The following is a 25,289-nucleotide window of genomic DNA, read 5'->3' on the forward strand; positions in this document are numbered from 1 at the left end:
GTAGCTGTAACAGCTCATTCTAAGATAGTGAAAACACAACGATTTTTATTCTCAGGTGATTATACAAAGCAGAAAACATACTTATTATATTATATTTCTGTCAATATATCCCCTAAATCCTACACAGTGTGTCTTTAAGAAGCTGGATACAACAAATATAAGAGACTTTTAATTGTAGTTGTATTGGCAATCTTTCGGGGCTACGAAAAACACAACAAAATGAACAAAGGAATTCATGGGTTTTTCCTTTAACTGCACAAGTAGGTGCTTGCATCACAGTATGAGTACAGAGGGCATTCATGCTCCAGTCAGCCTGACAGCCTATAGTGAAAGTACACAAACATCAGCCGTCTGAGCTGTCTCTCTGTTTGAGTCACATTCACTCCTCTGACAGGTCAGAGTTTTGGAAATTTCATTCTGAGCTCTGAGTTACTGCCGTGTTATCCCAGGAATGCCAGACAGAGTGATCAGACCAGGCACGACGCTCCTCAGCTGCCGTCCGCCTGACACCGTCGGATGTCCTGTTTATGGTGTTGAGTTCGAGGTCAGCACGGATCCACGAGCAGAGACCTGATTCGACATTTCGGCCTGTCGAAACACGCTTGACATCTACAGTCGTCAGCAGAATCCTGCACTTATCTGGACACAGAATACCACTTTACTGGTATGGCTTACTGTCATAAAACGGGGCTATGAATAATCGCTCAGTTTTGTCTTCACCCAAAAAGTGATTTCTGTATTTGGACTGGTTCCCCATTATGTTGAAGGGAAGGGTTATTAATGGCGGCTTCACCATTTAGCACTGCTACTTTCCCTGCCTTGCCCTGACTCGGCCTGGTGTCCGCTGACAGGTGATTTATATTCCGCAGAGATTCATGGCTGGCACTGGCAGTCAGCAGCGATGAGAGGGAAAGTGTTTTAGAGGGAAAGAATGATGCACAATGAGTAGCTGAAGAGAGAAGGAATGAAAGGAGGAAATAACCAAGGAGCTGAGGGGAGACTCAAGCGGAGTCTACTGATGAGACCACCAATGTATAGAACATCCGGTGTGGGACGAGGGGAAGCAAGAAAACATGATAAATGACCCATGGAGTAAATCTTCTGACGAAATTTCCCTTTCTACTTAAAACAGCTTAATGGGATTCACGAGCATTACATTTGTAAATAGGATGAGACAAGTCACATGGTATCTTTCTATCACATATAATTATGTTTAAATGGTGAAAATGACAGGGAGGGGAGTGGGAATAATGGGACAGTATTCTCAGTGTAAAAGAAGTTGGTGAAGAGAGGAAAAAATGTAATAATTACTTGAAACTGACACAAAAGAAAGGCAGTCATCGCCCATAATTACAGTTTGTGTGCATACATTACACAGGCATATGTCAACTATCAATTTTCATCGTGAAAATAGTTAAAAAATGCCCGTCACAATTTCCTCAAGCCTCAAGGAGACATCATCAAATGTCTTGTTTGTAGCTGTACTATTGATTGGAGGTTAATAACTGCTGCAAGCATCTGAAACAGTTGAATCAGCTCTATCGGTGGGTTTGGATTCCCAGCTGACAAGAGACCACAACATATGCGGTGTGAGTGTGGCATTGATTCGTGAGCAACGATGCCAGAGATCTCTCAAAAAGAGATGCAGGTATTGGATGCTGTTGTGCAAGGTTATATTTGAGTGGGAGACTAATCATGTTAAGGAGAGGATGGAAAATGCAGAAAGGAGAGGAGGTGGAGAACCAGTGTGTGTGTGTGTGTGTGTGTGTGTGTGTGTGTGTGTGTGTGTGTGTAAGACATTGCAAAAAAATGAAAATACTAGAACTAATGGGACTAATTCATGTACCGTATGTGCTCTTTTTAAAAAAAGGTACATGATCAACTACTAAATGTCTTAAAGAGAGTCATGAAGGACAAAATGAGTTTCTTATTTCAGACTGTGCACGCCTACAGTTTTCAGTTAGGTCTGTGAGCCTCCTGCAGGTTTGCTGATATATCCCTGATGTTTTAGACATTCAGGGTTAGGACAGAAGTTGATGTGCCACTTCCAACGCATGTATTTATCTGTCCAGCACATACAGGCGGGTGAAAACTTAAAGGAAAAACCTGCGCACAGTGATTAAACATAAGGCTCTGATCACACTGAAAGCATTTTAGCATCTGGACGTGGCTTTTTGTAACTGTTTTTAATGAGAATTAAGCTTTTTTTTGTTGCAGTTTTTGCATTGCATTTTGCCGGAGTGCTCTGAACTCAGAGCGGAAAAGCACCCCATGTCATCTCTTTTTCGTCATGTTTTTTCCCATTATCCAAGCGGATGATTTGAGAGGCGGGCCTTCTGGGGTGGTCACTAAACAAGTTTACAGTTGGTAAACAATGGAGAAACTAGAGGTAGCTGTTGCTGGATACTCAGAACTATACAACCCAATGATAGACAGAAGGTTGTCAAATTGCCTCCAAGTCATCCTGAAATATGCCTGGAAACGGCCATTATCGAGGTGAAGCTCCTGGACCAACCGGTGGTACCAACCTCTTTGTTAGTCTCACGTGCTCACGCAGATCTCCATTTCCTTGTGCCCAACAAACTGTTAGCTGACAGCCTCTCACCCTCAACCAGAGCTATAGCAAGTACCCTCTGCCTGAACATTTTAGTAATGACCTACTAATTACTGTGACATAAAAAAATGATAGATTGATTACACGGGAGGGCTAGTGTAAGGATGTGATGGGGTGGTTACCTGGCAAAGGCATAGCAAATGTTTTTTACTAGTGGCATTCAATTTTTAAAAAAGGTAGTGCAGTGCCCCTAACGTCTTGCAACCTGCAAAACACTTTCTGTGTGATCGGGGCCCTAACAGATGCAGATGCAAATGGTATGAATCATATGCGTCTGTATGACCTTCACAGTCACAAGATCTCAAACCAACTGAACACCTATGTGAGGGAGAGTTTGGATCGACATCACTACCATCACCAAAACACCACATGAGGGATTATCTTTAGGATAGAATGACGTTCCATTCCTCCAGCAGAGTTTTTAGACTATTGGAGATTTTAGGAGTACTGAAGTCTTTCTCACAGAGATCAAAGTGGTTTTATGAATTAAAAAATCACAAAATCAAGACCAGTGTAGAATTACCAATCCCGATTAAGGCAAATGGAAATGTTCAAGCATTCAGATAAAAGGTGCCATAAGGGTTAAATATCTTGTTGTTACATGGCATGTTGCTGAACGGTGGGAAGCCACTTGACTACATATTAATATTTCCTAAGAATATCTGTATTCATATGTCATAGTATATAAATTCTGATCATCTAAGTTTACACAACAGTTTCTGTATATTTTGAATGGTGTATAGTAGTGGACTATACTAAAGTTATGTTTATATTTACTTTCTGTGTTAGATTACAGGTATAAGTTATTTATACCAGGTATGGTGCTGTAAGGCACTTTTAGTGTGCATGAAAAAGGAGATTGTTTACAATGTTTTGCGTAAAAGACGACATTAAGTTTGTGTTGGTTTGGAGTGTAATACGTTTTTGACCGTGTCATGCAGTGTTGAAGTGTGTAGTGACAGGAATACAATGAGAATATGTAGAAATGGAAAACGGATTTGGTAGTGGACTGTACGAGATGTAATTTTGGAAGGACCTGACCAGCTGTTTTGTTTGTGAGTACTGTGGATCTTCACAAAAGGAACAGGAACACAGACACCTTTAGACACCTAAGAGACACCTTAAAAACTAAATGGCCGAGGAATTTTGGAACATTGACACGTCCACTATACTTTCTGTTCATCAAAATGTGAATACGATGATGAGATTTTGCTTTGAAAGACTATTTGATATACAGTTGTACATTTGCAGCAATTTCTTCAAAGGAGAACAAGCAAGCCTGCAGATATTTTTATGGAATAATATCCATCATAGAAATAGAAATATAGTCTGTGTGACAGATTGCATGTGCATTTTCAATTTTCCACTTGTTTGTACAGCTGCATGTGTGTGGTAGAAGTTACATCATAAGCAAGACACCTACACTAAAATAGGTTATTTTACAACCATGAAACACAGCGTAACACCAAAGTGTAACATAAACCCTGAAGGTACCAGACAGAGTGACGGCACGACGACCATCTTTCTCAACACTCACAGAGACACAAACGTACTATGTTACGCAACGACATACATAGAAAACGCAAGGAAATTCAAGTTAAGTTGAACCCACACAAGCATGCATAAAATAATATGAAGAGGATGCGTGTGTGTTCAATTTGTGTATATACACACATATATTGTACACACTGCCTTGTGACCTGCGTTCCCTGTGCAAATGCTGTCATGTGTGGGCTGCAGGATTAAGGGATTTTAGCACATTATCACAGCCAACCTCAGGCACAACTGGCTTATGATCAGAACACTCTGACATGACTCTGAGGAGCAGAACATTAAGTACCTCTGACATTTTGTGTGCTTTTAAAACCCTTCACTAATGCTCTATATGGTAAATGTACAGGGATGAGCAGAGATGGACTGAAAAGGTAACCTTAAACATTTTGGGGACAAAGGCCTTTTTTTAATATGAAAATTACTGCAAAGTTTAACTAAAATCTTCTATTTAGAAGACCTCGATTCTGCATCACTAATGACAAGGTCCACAATTAGTCTTTTTTAAAAACTGCCTACTTGTTTTAAAGGGGGAACTCCACTGATTTTACATGTGAGCTTGTGTTTACTCGTCTTGAGGAATATCTCTCTGCCTCTGAAAAGAGTGATATAATGTCTTCTGAGGCTCTGGAGGGAGCTTTCTTAAATCTTAAACCTTAAAGCTTGACCCGTACTACAGACTAAAAGTGTGGATGTCTTGGCACCCCTGCTGCTTCAGTCCACCATTCCTTTTTTTAAATCTGTTTCTTATGAGTCCTCTAAGGCTTTGTTCAGACTGCCCACCCAAATCAGATTTTTGGCATATCCAGATTGTATACAGATTGATTTTAGAAAGTCTGGAAAGCCAAACAAACAAAAAAAAAAAACACATCAAAACTGATTTTTTGCAAATGGAACCCAAACCAAATAAGGAGGTTTAAAATGTGATTTCAATCTGATGTCTACAAATACAGCTCAGTACAGATGCTCTGGCTGCTCAAATCGGGTTTCCTGATGATTTTTGCATCACTCAAAATGCAACAATGATGACATCAAATTCAGAGTGACGCAAGTGCTGAGTAGAATCAATGCTGCAACTAGTAGAGCGCTAATGAGGGACAACATGGAGAACAGCAGTCCGTGGACAGACACTGAAGTGAACTGAAATAAGTAACTGCGACAGTGATTGTTTGGTGGGTGCAATGATGGACCTCCATTTCTCATGCTTCAACATTGTCACCAGTTCAGCTACATAGTTCAGGCTTCCAACAATTCATTTTCAAAACCTTTTTACAACTTCATAATATTTTACCCCATTTACACAACTTTGAGTAGTTTAAAAAAAGCCCACCAGGACACCTCACTGACAACAAGCAATTTGAAACAGGCCCATTTTGCAAATGTTAAGAGGTACACACACTTTGTTTCCCTACAACTACATTTGGCCACAATTCCACTTTGCACCATCACATCTTAGGTTTTGGAGCAGAGCCTCCATCCACTGTGGCCAGGGCCTGCCTTTCTCTTGAGTCATGTTTTATATTGGTCATTATACATTAGTAAACATGCACCAGGACATTTGTGGATAAGCAAACTGCTAGTGCTTGCTAACTGTACTTGCACATTAAGCACTGCCGTCACCACCTAGCTCCATGCTCCAACATCTATCAAGCAATGAGCACATTTTGTGCGTTAGACATGTTTTAGGATTTTTATGAACATATTTTAAACAATAGCTGAAGCAATGTACAGTATATTCAAAACTTTTCCACAACATTGTGTTAATTCCAGGTAATTTCCAGGCCCGGAAAATAGTTTTTTCTAATTTCATAACTTTTCCAGGAATTTAATGACCACGAGAACCAATGGCAGTTACTGACGCGTTCGTCGTTACCACAGCAACCCATGCAGATAGGCTGGTGATGTCTGGGCACACAAATCTGATCTTATCATTTGCAAATAACTATCTTAAAGATCTGATTTGAGAAACAAATGATTGATTTGCCTGCAGTTTGAACGTATCCTGTTTTTATAGAAGTAACATACTACAAACACAGGAGTCAGCCAGCTTATTAGTACAGAGTATTGCTGAATAAAATCATACATATCTTTTAATTGCTTTTGAAGGATAGAGAATGAGGTGTCTTGTAGCACCAATATCTCACTTCCAGTACGGTCTCTACTGACTAGCAGTTGGGAATTCAACTGGACTGCATGGCAGAGGCTGAAAATGACAGAAAAAACTGTAGGAAAACAATGAATTGTGGGTTGAGGTGGAGAGACAGAAGAGTGAGAATGAAAGGGGCCACAGGTCAGAAATTAAACACTTCTGTGGGAAAACCACAAAACTTCCAGTGACTTTGATCCAGGGTCAGTTTTGTATTTCTCCACTGTGATGTTGAAGGCTATGACGTGTGGATGGTAAGCTGGTCCTTGAGGTCAACCTCTACCCCGAGCAGGGAGAGAAAACACCACAGGAACACTGTCTCACAGCAGCAGCCAATCAAAACACCAACCTAACACATTCCATGGCTCAAACAGCCAATCAAAGCAGCACAATGGACATGTTCTCCGGACAGACCCGGGATCTGACTTTCAGAACAAATACACAACAGAGCATGGGCGTCTCCACCGGGAGAGCAATCGGATCTTGCAGCAGCGGTTACAGAAATGGACATGACTGGTTTTGGTTTTGTCTTCTAGAGGCAGAAAAAAAGGAGGAGGCGAAGGTGGAGCAGGGGAGGTCAAGTTTCTCCCTCTTCTTCCTGTCAGGTCATTTGAGGTTAGGAAATTGTGTCAGAAAAGCAGCATGATGATTCAGAAATCCTGCTGAAACTGCACGTGATGGTCACAAAGATGCTCAAAGCCCTCTCTTGTATCATTTCTGTCCAATGACTCAAGAGGATTTTACACTTGTAATGCACCTGAACATCATTCTTACCAACTAAAACAACCTCTCGGCTTTGCTGGTCTTGGTTGTCTTTTCCAGTTTATCTTCTATCTCCTGAAAGGGTCCCCAGCACAAGTGGGGAGTGAAACTTTAATGCATAGTTACACACAAACAGACTCACTCCAACAAAAACTGCCCATGCTGAAGTTTATAAGACAGAATAATTCAGTTTCTGTTGGCATTGCAGGGCAATTTCAGCAAAGGCGCCACCAGTGTTTGGACCCATGGCCGGACCATTTGGGAACCACTGTGTTAACATCTTGCTCGTATGACTTTGTAAAACTCCTAAAGAAAGAATTTCATTTTGGCTGATATTTAACTTTAACAGCTCTCCTGTGAATGAAGTTAAACAAACAAAAGTGGGCTTTTTGTTTTCAGTATAATGAGCTGTCCAGCTATAGATTTTCAGTCCAGTGGCCATATGCTCTGACCTGAATAAATATGGCTGAATATCTGAGTCAGCCAAAACAATGTAAAATGTATCCTCACCCATAACATTCTCAGTCCTCATATTTTCGGATGCCATTTCCTTCCTTGTTCTATTTGTTAGTTTGCAAAGAGAACAAGGAAGTTCTGCTTTGGGCAGCATTTAGAGCACGCCCCCTGGCAACCTGGAGCCAAAATGAAAGCTGAAATAGCCTGAAATTCTTCCTTGCCTCCAACTCCGTCACTGTCGCTTAAAAAGACAGCGCTGGTTGCAGGAAGGACAACAGATTTTGTTGCTGCGAACTCAGCTTTCTGTCCCAGTCTTGCACCAAAGTTGTTCTAAATGGAGTTTCTACGCCTTTATCTCATCTTTCCTGATCAATATACCACAAACTGAGGAATGTATTGCCTCATTCAACTACATTTACCATCAACGCCGATTGGACATCCCACATAAAAGGTGGTATATTTCCTCTCAAAGTATTACATAATCAAAATTGCAAATTAAAACTAAAGGCCTTCATTAATTTAATTTTTAGCTAAACACTGAACACATTTGTCCAAGCTTTTTTTGTCCCCGACTCTACTGCTCTGTGATAGTATTACTGTAAAAAGTCAATAGCTGCAGATGCACAGAGTCTGCGTTGGCGAGTTCAGGCTGATCAATGATTTAATAGATCACATGATCAAAGACTGTGACTTGTCCAACCCACTCCCCTCTCCCAGCTTCCTTAAATTTACATGTCTGCTCAGCTACCATGTACCCTCTCTCCCTTCCTTTCCTTCTCCTCCTCCTCCTCCTCCTCCTCCTCCTCTCCCCGCTCATTTTTCTCCTCTTCATCCCTGCCACTGTCTCCCTCATTTCGGTCTATTTTCAGCAACACTCAGTCATTCAGGCCAAAGCTGCTCAACTCACTTGACTCTACTGTTTGAGACTGAAACACACACCCCCATACATAACCCGCCCATACCGAAGCTGTATGTCACTTCAACAACTGCTTACTAGAAATCTTTGGGTGCACTGAGATCAAAACTAAACAAACGAGGAATCCAGACAGAGGAATCATCTCCATACAACAGAAGCATTCCTCATCCAGTAAAATAAATTGTCTGCAGCTTGTTACCTTCAGAGATCACCCGTCTGCTTCAAGTGGAAAACCTCCAGATTAAATGAAACCATTGAACAGATGGCACCGTGTGACCTTGACCTAAATTCCTAGCTCATACTATCTCTTTTCAGTGATCGCTGGGAGCACACACACATTCAAGCACACACACACACACACACACACACACACACACACACACACACACACACCTAATCATCTTACTATGAATCACATAGTAATTCCATATGTTGCTCACTTCCTCGAAAAGCATTTAGACGGGCGACGCTGCAGGATTCAAATCACAACATCTGTTTATGTGCTCATTTGTGTTCTTTACCTTCAAACTATATTTAGCAAAAAGGTAGCTCTGCGGGAAAACGAAGGGGCTACTGTATGGTTTGGTTACACTTTTCCGTAGAGGTAAATAAATGCTAAAAGAAGTAAAGGAACAAATAAAATCTTGATTGCACAAAGAAAATGCATCCTTTCTCATAGATCCATGCTTTAAACATGGAAAAAACTGTTTAGTATTCAGAGGGGATACTGTTAACTTGACCCTTGACTTTGAAACATCAGGGTGAAGCTGCGATTGACAGGTGCTCCATGCAAAAGCAAAAGACTCAGCAATAAGGAGGGGAAGACAGACGATAGCGGCATAGGAGATCCAAAAAGAGAAGAACCAGAAAGTAAAACGATGAAGACGTGAAGCAGTTTTCCCTAAAAGCATGAAGACATTTGATTTTCCAGTGGAAGGAGAACGTCTGAGTGGAAACGATTCAGATTTTCCTGCCTGACATTTGAGTTTGATCTTTACTGAAATACAGTGGAACAAAGCAATAATGCATTTTTTTCTAAATTATTATTTTGTGATCCATATGCTGACCATGTGTGCCATTGTATGAGAGCCTGCGGTGAAACAGCAACATTACAAGCAACCAACACTATACCCATCTGTTCACACGGGCTTGAATCAACACTATCAGCATGTCTCTCTGTCAATATTTCGGCACCAGCCGTCGAGGAAGGCTGCTCTGGTCAGCTCCTTCAGAGAAACGTGCCGTGAAGAAAGTGGGTCAGGAGCTAATTCTGAGTGTCTATCCCCCATACTCTCTCCCTCCAGTAACAACAACAACTTCCCTTGTCCGGCCTGTGAAGATAAGTCTGTTGACATTGTCCGCCTCCTATTCTGGAGACTGGATCACCTTCAGCAGGAGATGGCTATCGCTGTGGCCTGCCTGAGGCCCGGGGCCACAAAGCAAAGGTCTCAGGCTCGGGATCAGGGAGGAGAGATGATACAGATGGGAAATAGGGGAAAGCAAGGCTGGGGTATGGGAAGCAGACTCAGCCTGATGTATAAAGTGTGGAGCTGAGTGGGGAGGGGTAGACATTGTATTTGGAAACAGACATGGGAGGTTTGTAAGCTGAGTGCGGAGGTCTACGGGGTGCAGACTGTGGTATGGAAGCAGAAGGACCTGGGGCAGGACCGGGAGGGAAACAATAGCTAATGGACACGGAGGAAACTCCACAGGTCATGGGAGTGCAGATTGCATGCTGATAGGAGGCCTTGTTGCTGAGCGTCTCATTTTAAAGGCACTTAGGCCTGATACACATATAGTGAAGTTTTTTCGCTGTTCAAATAAGCATTTTAGCAGGAAAATCCTCAAGGACCGACCTGCTTCCTCGAGCCCCTTTTTTTCTGTGCTAGTGTAGGGTTGCAGGACCACACACAAACAAACAACTGTGCACAGGCAGTACACAAATATGCACTCGTATGTGTGTCGCCAACCACACATGGCAACACATACACACACAAATAGCAGTAGGTTTACAATCTTTCAGCTCACTGATTTGGTTTTATGGCCTGCAACTTACTGTTATGATTCTCATCAGTGTTGTTTCCAGTCGTGGTGCTTGACAGCTGCAATTAGTGCTCTACAAAACAACTGTAAGAGCTGATGAACAGCTAAAGAGACAGATATATCCCTTAGTAGTTATTGGAGACCAAACCACAGTTAAAGGAGTGTTGGATATTCACCAGGTGCACACAAACACGTCTCCAAATGAATGCTAACATTGCTTTGTGTCTGCTGGATGTCTACATAGGCAACTTTTTTCCGACATGCTCATCAAATGTATAATGTCAGTGTTTACAGCTTGTTACGACTTGTCTTAGTTTACTTTTTTAGTTCAGTCAAGGCCACTTTAGTCAAGGGAAACCTCCATTTCTATTTACAGTATTATATGTGGCGGCATGGTTTTGTTCTGGGGCCTCTCTGGCTTTCCTTGGGCCTACACAGAAAGCCTTAAGGCAGAGAGAGCAAACCTCCCTGCCCTTCCATGCGCCTACATGGAAAGCCTAAGGCAAGCAGAGCAGAAGCAAAGACGCCTCGGGAACAGAATGGAGCAGCATCAATGACAAACAGAAATAACATTTATAAGTCAGACACAGCATGAAAAGGAGGAGTTGGGGTGGAGGCGGGTTGCAAAGCAGCTTGCAGAGGAAGCTGCAACAGTAGGCAGGCCAAAGCAGTTTAAATAGGGCACCCTGAATGGCTCCCTTCATCAATCAGCCGCTCCATCAGTTGATTGGGCTGTTTGAGATCAACTGATGTAGCTGGGATGTGAACTGAGCTTGGCCATCAGTTTCATCAGTTCATCAGTTATAATACCCACCAAATTAAATATATCTAGAAACGCTGGGACAACACTACAGCAAAGTCAGACTAGGCAAGAAACTTGAGCGGTCAGACATTCAGCCAAAATTACTTGGAAGAAAACATGAAGGCAAACAAAAACTAGAGAACATCTTGCAATGGGATCACTCTAGCCGCGATACAGTGATGTGCCGCCTAAAAGGAGCATAGATCAGGGGTGAAAAGTGGGGGTGCCAGTGGCCTCTTCCCTGCTTCCAACTACCTAACTTTCAGCGCCTCTGCTCAAAACTGCTTCTGAGGTACTTCCCATTACAACGGGTGTCTCCAGGACCAGATTTTGCAAAGATGACACACAGAGACTCACAAGGTGAGAACAATACCAGCCACTGTGACGCTGTCTTGGCTGCCAATTACAAACCACTTTATTTGTAGATAAAACAAAAAGTGAGCAGTCCTGAAATGGTGGCAATAATATTGCAGAGGAAAACTGTGCTTGCACAACTATGTAAGTACGGAAGGTCAAAGTTGAACCAGGAAGTTGAGCTGTAACCTGTGATGGATGTTGTTAATTCATCTGATAACGACGCTGAAAAGAAATCAAATTGTTCATTGATTTTTAATATTTCTGACATTTAGATTCAGTTTTTTTATGTGGAAATTTAACATATGAATGGACAAAGAAAGGAATATGAACAGTTACAGATACTATGACCATAAAGCTTTGTTTATTAAACCTGGAAATAAAAGTGAGGAGAGATTAACATCTAAAAACATGAAATAATCTCTCCTAACTTTTATTTTCAGGTTCAATAGGGAGGGAATTAGGAACAGGGAGGGAAATAAGTTTAGATGAGTTTGGGATAGTGTAACAATATATATGTACAGCAAATGTGTGTGTTTATTTGTGTATAAAAACATATTGCAAGTTGTGATGCATGAGAAGCTACACACAGGATTCACAGGGAAGTTTAGGGAGACATGCTATCAGGCAGCAGTTATAATGAAATAACTCAAGATGGAAAATAGACATGGAAACAAAAAAGAAAAAACACTGTAGGGTCGAGTTACAGTTTGAACGGTCAGAGAAGACAGCAGAGGGCAGGAAGACAGAGCGAAAATAAAAAGGGAGAGGTGAGGGAAGAAACAGAGGGAGAGACTGGGACTACAGCCAAATCCACTTCCAGACTTGTTAAAGCGCTGCTGCACACTGCTGCAAAATTCAGCACACACACACACACACACACACACACACACACAAATCTTTAATGTATGCACTCTGGTGGGTCTACACATCACAGCTACTAACTCACACACACACACATGTTAACACCACAACAAGCCACCATCATTAAGTTATAAAGGTTTATTGCGAGTTAATTGCTGAGCCAACTGCTTTTCTGCGTGAGGTATCTTATGCATTTCACTCAGTGGCAGTATAGTAGAGGTTTCCACAGTCTCACACACCCACGATATTCAGACACACATGGACAGACTGAACCCTCTGACACTTAAAGGGAAGTACACATCTTAACTAGCAACAAAACAAAAGAAAAACATTTGGGTTAAATATCAGCATGGCGCTGCCTCAAGGAAAATGTGTGTCAGAAGTCTGCTTGAGCCATAAATCAGCTGAATCCCTCCAGTCAGACATATTAAAAACATATTTACAGACATGCAAGGGACACACTAAAAGGATTCGCGGGCCATAGGTCGAGATTATCCACAGCCTCCCCGAGCGCTTTCCAATAACGTGAAAATTCTGATGGATTATATGTTTTTTTTATAATCCTGGACTGCAGTGAAAGTGTAGAGAATGTGTGTCAGCGTGTGTTTGGTTCATGCCGAGGTCAATTGTAGTATATCAGCTGCTCTAAAATAGCAGCACTTTTCTAAAATATCTTTGACTGACAATTTTTTTTTAACAGGGCGGCAGTAGAGTACTCATCCAAATCGTCTGACACAATGTAGAGCTGGAGAGAACAGCTGGAACAAAACTATGTTCGTATGATGGACTCATGGAGCAAAGTTTTTACTAGAAAAGCCAATGCATATAGAATATATGTAGGGTATACTGTACATGAAGAGTTTTATTCAGTCAACATCAGAAAACAGAATAATATGCAGTGTGTTAATTTCAATATTACCAGACGAATTTTAGATTATTTTAACAAAATAATTATTACAGTATTCTATGATGAAACCATTTGATATTTTTGTTTCTTTGATATTATTTGATAGGACAGCTTCAGAGCAAATGAGGGGAAAAAGGGGGAATGACATGCAGCAATGGGCCGTGGGTTGCAATCGACCTGCGTCCACTGCAGCAAGGACACAGCCTTTGTAAATGGGGTGCCTGCACTAAAAGGTGAGCTACTGGACACCCCCAAATCAGCTGTTTTTATACAGTAATGCACTCAGGAGTGACAGATTAGAGTTACTTTTATGGATCAAAGATGGAGCAAAAAAAAGGTTTTAGAACTCATAGGCCAGGGGTCGGCAACCATCAAAACAGCCATTGTTGACCAAAAATCTGTGGAGACGCAAAACATATTAAAGCTTATAATGAAGGTAAGGAAGGTAGCAGGCCCCCGGGGCAGACCCAGAACATGCTGGAGGGATTACATATCTCGTCTTGCTTGGGAAAACCTAAGGGTCCCCCAGGAGGAGCTGGAAAGCATCGCTAGGGAGAGGGACGTCTGGGGTGCTTTGGATGGATGGATGGATGGATGGATGGATGGATGAAGGTAACACAGCCTATTGAATCTAAATTAGCCTGTCAACATTACAAATAGGTCTAAATGACCATTCATTAATATGTTTTACCACCAGGTGGCACTGCAGTGGGCTATTCATGATTATCTGGAACTTTAACTTTGCAGAATTGGCGGTAAAAGCAAATGGATCTCTTCATGCACAATTTAACTCTATTTTCTACCAAAATTTGCTGGGGAAACTAAGACTACTGTTGCCACCGCTATTGAGATTGAGCAAAATGTAGAAGAAAATGCGCTGAGCTGAAGACGACTGCATATTTTAGTTGCTAAAATGTTAAAATGTTTTTTTTAATTCAGTGTATAGGCTACACATTTTTACAATTGGATAATGTCAGAATCACTTAAGACCTATAGCACCGATAAATGAAAATTAAAATGTTAAAAACATAACTGTTATTCATTTCCATATGATTTATTTATTTCTTTATTTTTTTTGTCAAAGCCAAAAGGAGCCACTGGGCAGATGCTAAAGAGACACAGGTTGTCCTGTCAATCAGTGGTTCAATCCCTGGCTCCTCCAGTCCACATGTCGTAGCATCCTTGAACAAGACCCTGAACCCCAAATTGCTCCCTTGTATAGTAGCCTCAGCCACCAAGGTATGAACGTGTGTGTGTGTATGGGTGAATGTGACTTAGTGTAACAAGCGCTTTGAGTGGTCGGAAAACTAGAAAGGCGCTATACAAATGCAGGTCCATTTAGGTAAATGTCTTGGTGCTGAGTCAAGTGCAGATCGTCAATAAGACGTCAGAGATACACTGGATTGTTGCGTCACATAGACATTAAATTTTGGTTGGAATGAATATCAGGTTGATGATATTTTAAATGTCTAATGACATTAGAATTTCACATTGTGTCGATGCTAACAGGATAGCATTTTGAAGACACTGGGTTTTGTCTCAGTCATACCTCACAACTAAATGTTGTTATTCTACGTGAAGAAGAAGTTGGCATGAGACACTTAGAGGACATTGGAACTTGGTTACTCAACAACACAACTTAAAACCAATAAATATCAACATCATCTGGCATCAGTTTGCTACATCAAATGACACTAACATTAGATGTTGTCCTGACATTGAATTTTAGTCACCTGATGTCACAACCTAAATTCAACCAAATATCAAAGTGTAACAATGTTGGTGGTCAGCTGGCATCACATCTCGAGTTTAAGTCCTAACCTTTGTGTCTCAAGTATGTTATTTATCTGATCACTAGACTGTACTGCTGAATAGTTTTCCTTCCTGTGTAGACAGCTCAACTGGCTGCTTAATTTTAAGTACTGAGTTCTCTTTTTTATTACATTTTTTTTTCATTTTTGGGCTTAGGAAGGATATCGAGTCATTCCATTTAAGTTTTTAACTGGGTTTAAATGCTGAAAATTAGGTTGTTGTATGTATAGTAGAACTGAGGCAACAGTCCTCATCGTGGAGGTGACCTCAGAGATTAAGAGAGCACTGAAATGCAAACTAACTTGAGATCAAGTAAAGCGCTTAAGCATTTATACAAAAATACTCCTCTGTTATTGCATATTAATTCCTCAGAAAAAAAATGTATTGAAAGTAAATCCTTTCATCTTTGCAGGGATTAAAACATTTTCCTCAGTGGCTTGAGGGCAGATTTGATTTAAACCGCATACCATCATGGCATGCATTCCCTCATACACACGCCCACAGACAAGTCGCACTTAAAAAAACACATCAAAGATACATGCTGAGGACGATTACAAAAACCTACAGCCAGATAAGGAGACCCCCCAGCAGAGAACGCAGGTACCAGCAGTTCTGGTTGAAGCTCCCTGGGAGGAATTCCCTGTTTATCTGTCAGAGAGCAGACTGAATGCCAGCTATGTGAGCGGAGATATGTGCGTATCATATCCTGTCCCTCTGCAGCTCACACACAGCCCACACAGGCTGACAAACACTGATTGATTAGACAGGATTTCTGTCAAACAGCCCAAGTGTTTCCTCATATCAGAGGAGAAAATAAACACTCTTAAATGAGAAAACAAACCTGAAGCACCGAAGCCCAAACAATGGAACTAATCTACACTCCTCGCTCAGTGCTGCTGTGTTTGTATGAAATGTTTCTGTCTCTCTTGCACACAAACACACACACACACCCTCATCCTCATCGTAGGCCAAGGACGACGTCACCTCTGACCTCCATGCGGCCTCTGGGGCCTCATTACCCACACTGCACCTCTCCTACGTGGACTATCATTGACAGTGCCCCTGCTGATGGTCATCGGAGACACCCCAACATGTACACACACACACACACACACACACACACACACACACACACACACACACAAATAAACAATCCCACAGCAAGGCAAATGTGAGACAGCTCCCTGGGTTGCTGTTAACTACAGTCGCCATGACGCCTGTGCATGTCAATCAAAAAGGGACACACTCTGAGGATGAGAGATATAGACAGGGGTCAGAGTTGGACTCATTAATCATCTCCACAGACTCTCGTATCACTGTTTCTGGTAACGTGACGGAAAAAAGAAAAAAGAAAAAAGACAACAAATTAAAACCAAAAAGAAAAACAATAATGTTCTTTTTAACAGAAGAGATATTTTTAATTAGGAAACTTCTGTTTTTGTTCTGGTGGAGGTGTGATAAGCTTCTGGCTGTTATCAGGAGACAAATTCCACCCAACCAAAACATCAAAGCTCAAAGTGTTTGTGTCTTTTTGCATGAGTCGCTCGCATATCTTTGTTTATACACCTGAATATGCATGTGTTGTGTATGTGTACAGGGAAGGCTGTGTGTGTGTTTCTGTGTCTTTGTGTGTGCGTGTGTTATAGTAGAAATAGTATATCACTACTTCTGGGTGGTTGAGGTTTGACATACTGGCTGGGAATCCTGAGGGAGAAGTTCCCAGAAGTCTGGTTTTATCCCAAAGCGGGAATGCAAACAATCCAACCGAATGGATACTGAATGCACACAAGCCCCCCCCCCTTTACACACACACATACTCTCACACTTCAAGGGTTATCGTACCTGCTGATCCATTTGTCATCCTCGCAGCAGCCTGACAGGGAAAAAAGAGAAGAAAATCCACAGTGAGTAGCAAAACAAAAGCAATAAAATATACAAACACTTAGTGGATTCACATGAACACTCAAGCTTCAGAGAATGTAAACTCAGTATCAGCCAAAGGCAATGACTCAGTTTCCCTGATACACACTCAGCAGCAGCAGCAGTAGCTACGCTGGGAAAATGACCCAAATTTAAACCTGGTTCAACGAACAGAAACAGGTTTTTATCGTATGAAAACTCACCAAGTGCTACAAGCTTATTTATTTGAACATCAAACAAAGGAAACAAAATAAAGGTGAACAAAAACTGATGGGCACCAGTCAAAAATATTGCTGTACTGATGTGGCGAACAGATGATATTTAACAATGACAACTACCTGTTCAAGAATGACTGAATTACTGCAATTGCTCTAAATTTGGAGCTGAGAAGACTGTGTGTGTGTGTATGTGTGTGTGTGTGTCTGTGTGTGTGTGTCCATGTCAGTTTGGACAGCTGTGCTATATCAGTCACAGTCGGAGGAAAATAAACCCGCTCCTTAGCATCAGTCTGATCCCACGGCCCCTGCTGCTCCCTCTCCCTACCTATACTTTCACACACACATGTGCACACACACACACACATTTACATCCACAACTAATAATTCTGACACTTTAGGATCAACTGCCCACCAACCAAAGTCATGTACCACTGTATTCTGCGGAGGCCCTGTTATGAGTTTGTTGATTTGCGGGTCAAAACCCAGATGTGAAGACACTGAAGTTAAACTTAGATACTGAAGTTTGTCATATGTTTTTGATAGACAGCCTGATTGTTGTCATTTGTGTATATAATTAGGCAAGGTAAGTTACGTTTTTTTACAGCACTATTCAGATACAAGGCAATTCAAAATGCTGTACAGGGACTTAAACGCAGGACATTAGGAAAAAATTAAAATTACATTTAAAAGGAAAGTAGTTATATGCTCAGTTTTGCCCAGATGATGACCTCGTTTTACCTGAAAACCACTAAACAATGTTTACGAGGAGTGTGCAGGCTGTAATGAGGGGATACCAATTATTGAGAAATTCTGACTCTGTCACATTTTTGTGGTCGGACAAAACAATCTTAACTCAAAGTCCACTCACTGGCTTTTTCCAGAGCTTTTAATCACATATTCTGTCAAAATGCAATTTCCGAGATCAAGGGTGACATTTCAGGCTCAAGTCATGAGACAACATGGACAAGAAGTCTTAAACACGCAAACAGTAACTGGGTCTGCACACCCCAGGTATTTTCTGACGTTTCATAAGTAGAGGTAATGTCAAAATGTTAAGTTTCTTAATGTTTTGATTTTCAATTTTATGTTGTGACAATGATGTGGCTAATGTGTGGTTAGGTTTAAGTACAAAAAACACTTGGTTATAATTAGGAAAACATGTTTTGACTTAATGGTAAATGGACTGCACTTGTGTAGTGCTTTCTAATCCTCCAAGCACTCAAAGCGCTTACACTACATGTCACATTCATGTATTCACACACACAGTCACACACTAGTGGCCGAGGCTACCGTACAAGGTGCTATCTGCTTCTCAGTAACCACACACATACACACACACACACACACACACACACACACACACACACACACACACACAGGGAGCAATTTGGGGTTCAGTATCTTGCAAGGATACTTTGACTTAAAGAATGAAGGAGTCAGGGATCAAACCGTCAGTCTTTTGATTAGCGGACAACCTGCTCTACCTTCTGAGCCACAGCCACCCCAGTATACCCAGTCTGGTCACTACATACACAACCGGAAATGTACCAATGTGTTGTTAAAAATATCTGGTCAGTCACCTTGCCTTGGTGTCACAAACTCAGCCGATATACATGTAATCTGAACTACGCCTTTTTAGGAATGCTGATATGATACATATGAAATGTACAAATACAACGTTGCAGTAACGTGCAATGCCAACATTTTATTCTGGTGACTGGGATGGAGAGTGCATACCAACAGATCCATATCCATTACAAATGAGCAAACTCCATCCGCTGACGAAGACAAGGTGATGTGGTTGAAAGCTCTGGGAAAATTTGGCAAGTGGGCCTTGAATCGGGATTGTTTTGTCAAACTACTATTTTGATTGTCAAGAAAAAACGTTCATACCTAATATTTTTATTGTTTACACTAATTAAATATCAATGTCAGTAAACCCGTTTCCCATATTCTGGCTCTTTACCTCCCCACATTTATCTGACAGTTGTACCTGTGATGTATTTGTGGTAGTTTCTGTTGTTGCCGCAGTGCTGACTCAGAAAATGGTGACCTTGCATACTGTGGACGAAGCAAATCTGTCTCATCCTTTTACTTTCACTTACTTACACAACAGCATGCAGACTGGACAGACGCCCGGACAGAGGGAGGAGGGATGATAGAAGAAACGTGAGGGAGTAATTTGAGGTTTCTAAAGAATTAGTCACAAGAGAAAGTGAGGAAATTGTTTACTTTCCTGTAAAGAGCTTTGGGTAGAAATCCCCAGTGTGAGACAGAATGATATAACAAGGCAGTGCAAAGATCAGACTGTTTGTGTCAGCACACTCTGTCCCAAAAACCAACAAGTCACTGTCCACAGTTTTACAGCAGCAGAAAACTGAGCCTGAAGATTTCACTCAGACTCAAGATGTCACAAATTGAGTTTGGTGGACATCAAAACGTTTCTTCAGATGGTTCAGTGATCAACTTATATCAATCAGACGTGTCTCTGAAGCTCCTGTCTGCAGGGTCAGCTGCACAGTGTTAGATGATGTTACCACTTGGGAAGACTGCAGGTTTGAACTGAGTCTGTAAGCTGATCAAATCGAGGGTAAATCACAGACATCATATCTGCTTGCAAGTGGTAACCTGATGTGATAATCAACAGACAACACTGCGCCAATGTGAGTTTCTCACGGGAGAAGCTGCAGCAGACTGTGGCCTAGTTACATTTGTGAGTATTCAGGGCAGAATTTAGGTGAATCAATTACGAATCTTTCACTGTAAGATTCACCACAGTCACTCAAAACAAATCATCTAACAAGTTGTTGCCTTGAGGTTCAGAGTTTAGCCTTTAATATGGCTCACCATATCACACACCCACACACTCGCAGAAGTAGTTTCGCTCACCCTGGCCCGTCGAGCATGGAGATGTGTCAGAGAAGAGAGGGACGAGCGGGTCAGTGGTCTGCTGCGGGTCAAAGGTCGCGAGCGCCGCCTGGTCAGCGCCTCAGGCTTATCTGGAGCTCTGGAGGTTCCCTGATCCTGACTCGGCACTCGGCTCGTCGTCTTTCCCAAAGAAAGGGCACCCTGGGAGGACGGAGAAGAAGAAGTCATGTTATAGTGCTGAATGGGATTCAGAAGCTCCTCTTAACCTTGGAAACAGCAGTTGACACGAGTACCTCACAGCGTTCCACTCAGTGGCTCTTCTGGAGCTTTCAGTCATATCACATGATTTTCCTGAGGAGATGAAGTTGCCCGAATATGGATCTTAAAATTTCCATTTTTTTCTAAACACTTAAAGGCCTAGTGTGTAGGCATCTAGCGGTGAGGTTGCAGAACTGATGGCCAACACAAAAACGCGAATGGCCCTAACTGGAGCCAGTGTTTGATTTGTCCATTATGGGCCACTGTAGAACAACTAGGCTCATTGTAAGGTTACAAAACACAACTATTCTTATTTTCAGGTGATTATAACCTAATAAAAGCACAGTTATGAATACTATGTTCCATTTCTGCCAATAGATGTCCCTAAATCTTACATGCTGGACCTTTAAAGGACTTTTCATCCATGTTGGCTTCAAAGCTGAGATTAAAAGGTTCCTCTTGACCGTGAAAACAGCGGTTGATGAATACAATCTCATCAAAGGCCCATCCTGTAACATTCAAGCCAGTGAAGTGTCCAGGAAAAACTGGAAATTTGAGCATCTATGTTTGTTAACAATAACTTCCATGTACACACAATTTAATTGTGTTGAGCGTATCGGGGTGAGGTACTGCTGAGATATCAAGAGAAAATAGTTAAGTCTTGTTGTGTTTGGGGGTGCCGGGTGAGGAGCAAACATGGTCAAAGACAGCTATGGTAGAAACAATGTAAAAAAAAAAAAAAAAAAAAACATAAAATGCATGTTTAATGCTTTCATATCCCATCAATAACAACACATAAACTAACGTTACATTGAGACTTAATTCACCTGTTGGGCCAGAGACTAAAGAAAACGACAGCTTGAGTTTACCCCAAACTAGCAGTCAACGTTAGTGCGACTGGCAGTGAGACGTTGCTGTTGGGTAACAGTAGATTTGGATTCTCAAAGACGCTATCAAGCAACACAGTACATAAAATAAGCACAGGAGAAACATCAGATAGGTCAGACCACCTTGTTTAACTATATACAGTATCTTACAATGCTACAGTAAGACCTGAAAATTGCAACAGAAATAAAAAGTCTGCCGTTTCACATATCTCCACAATTGTCAAAAAAGCTCCCAAATAATCTGCCTTGAGCTGCAAAACACATTTGAGCCTTATAATGAAGGTAACAGTATGTCTAAATTCAGCCATCAACATTACTGACAGGTCTAAATGAGTATCGATTAATATGTTTTACCACAATGTGGCAACTCCACAGTGGGCTGTTTTCGATTGTTTGGTACTTTAACTTTAAAGGCTTGGTGGTAGAAGGAACCGAGTATGTCCATGCACGGTTAAATTCTCTATTGTCCTCCAACACTTTTATCAATGTGGAATTCATAGCTAGTTTAGCTAGGGTGATCCAAGACAAGCCACTGCTACTGAAGTAAAATTTAAAGGAAAAGGTGATAGGCCATATGACGCACTATAAGTTGATGAAATGTAAAAAGATTTTTTTATATAGGATATAGGCCACACATTTTTACAATTGAGAAGGTAAGAATCATTCAACGCCTACAACAATGAAAAATTAAAAAAAAAACTGCTGTTATTCATTTCTGTATAATTTTTAGCCAAAGCCACAGGAAGTGACTGTTGTTGCTGATGTGACGTCAGTTAGTCAGTCTAATGGGAAACTAACTGCTTAGGAAGGATATAATCAAAAGCTCCAGAAAATCTACTGAGTGGACTTTGAGGTCATTTTTGTTAGCTATAAAATCAGGGTGAAAAGGTCAAATAAAATAAGAAGTGCTTCCTTTTGCTCATTAACTCAAGCATTTTTCCATCAGTAAAAAAAAAAAAATCATCAATATAGCTGTTAAACATTGGTAAAATGATCACCACGTTCAATAATACAAACTGTATCTTACTGCTGGTCTTTCTCAAGGTATAACATATTCTGTAAACTCCATTAGTTATTGTTTTCCCTCTCATTTTCCTCCCCAAAAACAATATAAATGGTGAATGACAGCTATTTTCTCATTCATTGTCTTGTTTGCTAATATTAATTGCAGTCATGTCTCAAAATAAATTAATTTTTGAAATTAAAAGTCAAGACATAATGCAGCATCTTCAATATCAGTCTCTACAAGCTGTGTCTCCTCCAGTCTCTTACCCCAGTCCCTGTCTTCATGTCACCTGCCTCTTCTGCTGCTGTCTGTATCTCTGTTTGGTTTCTGTTTGGAGGGTTTAGTGGAGCTGGTGTTGGTGGGGAGTGTTTGAAGATATACGACACTGCTGATGATGATGTGTCTGCCCGTATTTCATTCTGAAAAATCCCCCCCTTATCCGGCCCATGCTCGCCCCCTCTGTATCTCCGCTCAGTGACAACACTGGAAAGTCCATCCCTGCTTGACCTCATGACTCAACTACTGTACCCACTTCAGTGGGAAGAGCCGCTGTTGTGCTTCCCGCTCCCTCCTCCCATGCAACGCAGAGCTGATAACGTGGTCGTGTGTGAAAATGTCAATGTGTGTAACTGAAAGTGAAGCAGGAATGGCATGAATTTCTGTGAACGGCGTGCAAGAATCCAATCTTCAGATGCGTGCACAGAGACACACATTTCCCTTCATCACAACACACAATGCTTGTCTGTGTAGAAAATTCCCTTTCTGACCTCGTGGAGCATTTCCATCATAGAGATGGCATGATGCCGTTGCTAATTTTCTAACTGTGCGGTCACAGTTAGATAACAGCATCAAGGACACTGTGTCCCCAAAACAACGTTTAATGGTTTAAACTGAGAGTCATTTTCTCATCTTGATTTCTAATTTTGGCTCCACTGTATTTCCACATTTGTTACTCTTAATTAAAACGGTTTGTTTGATGAGCAATTTTTTCTGTTCCGTTCTTTCTCATTAAACCACCAGGAATTTAATGGGGAAAATTCCCACAGTGGAAAGACCATTTATCAGAGTACAAGTCTAAGTGTCTACAGCAGTGACACTCAATTTAAGGCCTGTGAGCCAGATAGGGTGCTGGGTGGCCCACCAACCACTTTCTAATTCACAGAGAAAGTAAACTCATTCACACTGGATTTTTTTTTAGGCATTAAAGCATTAAAGCTTCTTTTAACAAAAAAAAGTGCTGGGGGAGGATCCCCCTATGGTCTGAATGTCCCCAAAACCTAGAAACAGCCCTGTGTACACTGACCTGTGCAGGACTGCTGCAACTGGCCCCTAGCATCCTGTCATTTTAAAAAAGTGGCCCCCAGGCAAAACAAATTGAATACCCCTGGTCTACAGCCTTGCTAGCAGCTTTGTGAGACTACACTGAGGCACAGTGGTGCTCTGAGCTAAATGCTAACATCAGCATGCTACTATGCTCACAATAGAGTGCCCCAGGAATTATGTTTTCTGTAGGCTGATGCAAAAGTTAGCATCGCATTGGTTCCCCTGTCAAAAAGCCTATGGGATTTTTTCATTCAATTTTGGATTACTGCCAAAAATAAGCTCTGTGGCCAAAACTTGCAGCAAGACAATCTTCACAAATGAACACCAGTCCCATGATTATTGAAGCCTAAATGCAATAGCCAGAGGTGAAAAGCTAAAGTCAGGCTGTAAACGAACTACACTATGATCACATGACCTAACGTCACCACCATGACAAAACTGTGAAGTCATGTCAAGTGCAGCTTGGCATGATGACGTTCTGTTGTCTCATTTAGCCACTTGTTAGCAACCGCGGTTTTGAAGACACATAGAAGCTTTAAAGTTAACGAGTCTGGTATTTATTGATGTATTTTATGTTGTGGAAGAAAATGTAATAGTCTCTTGAGCTTATTTCAGACATCTAACTGAAAAAACCCATTCAAAAAGGAGACAAGGGAACCAGGAGTGCTAAAATGCTAATCCATATCTGGGTTTGAGGATTCATTCCTGGGATACTCTATAACAGGGGTGTTCAACATACAGCCCGAGGGCCAGAACCAGCCCGCCAAAGGGTCCAATCTGACTTTGCACACCTAATATTGAAGCAGTTATGAAAGCTAAAAGGTGCAGCTTTCAGGAGCAAGGTAAATGAGTATCCTACTTCATGTAAAATGTCACTTCAAAGGCTTTTCCACCCTGACCAGAATACAGTTCTCTAAAAAATACAATAATACTTACTGTGGTCATATTTAAAGATATTGAACATTGTGCAAAATACTGTCAACCAGCAGCTCCAGTACAAAAGAATCCGTATCAGACTTCTATTTTAAAACACTTTCAGTGGAACCCTACAGTTAACGTACAGGCTCAGATAACTTAACCTGCTTCTTCAATAGCTTTCACTTAAGTTTGGTGTGTTGATGCCAGCATTGCTGCAAAGGAGTGGAAATATATGTATGGAAAAATGTAATGACAGCGAGTTGTGGACTGGCTGAAGGTGGAAAAACTGAGGCATATTGTTGAAATTGCACTTTGTTTCATAAGATATCTCAGGATGTTCATCAACTGTAATTAAATCAATTAAAATGTACTTGTACTTCTTTTGAGGTTATTCTACAGTGGTTTTATAGGGTAGGCCCGCTTGAGATCAAATACAGCTGAAAAAATGAACTAAAATGAGTTTGACACCTCTGCTCTATAAAAATGCCATCAGGTGTAATGTTTACTGTGCTCATTATCTTACTTTAGAGTATTAGCATGCCAACATTTGCAAATTACCTTTGAACACAAAGTACAGCTGAGGCTGATGGGAATGTCATTAGTTTTGCAGGTATTTGGTCATGAAACCAAAGTATTGGACAAACCGATATTTTGACCTGATGAT

General features: G+C 41.2%; 1 protein-coding gene across 2 annotated transcripts in view; it reads right to left on the reverse strand.

Moving 5' to 3' along the window:
- Positions 1-25,289, reverse strand: part of LOC125898237 (stAR-related lipid transfer protein 13-like) — a 72,253-nt gene that overhangs the window by 36,803 nt on the left and 10,161 nt on the right. Inside the window, exons 1-3 of one of the 2 annotated variants that reach the window (XM_049591985.1) lie at positions 22,651-22,689; positions 20,255-20,434; positions 17,070-17,100 (exon numbers count right to left, since the gene is read on the reverse strand). In XM_049591985.1, the coding sequence (XP_049447942.1) occupies positions 17,070-17,100; positions 20,255-20,434; positions 22,651-22,668 (229 nt within the window). In that variant the 5' untranslated portion in view covers positions 22,669-22,689. Of the gene's footprint in view, positions 1-17,069; positions 17,101-20,254; positions 20,435-22,650; positions 22,690-25,289 lie in introns of those variants that run through there. The other variant, XM_049591984.1, reaches the window with a different exon arrangement.

Source organism: Epinephelus fuscoguttatus, linkage group LG12 (genome assembly GCF_011397635.1).
Source record: "Epinephelus fuscoguttatus linkage group LG12, E.fuscoguttatus.final_Chr_v1".
Classification (NCBI taxonomy): Eukaryota; Metazoa; Chordata; class Actinopteri; order Perciformes; family Serranidae; genus Epinephelus; species Epinephelus fuscoguttatus.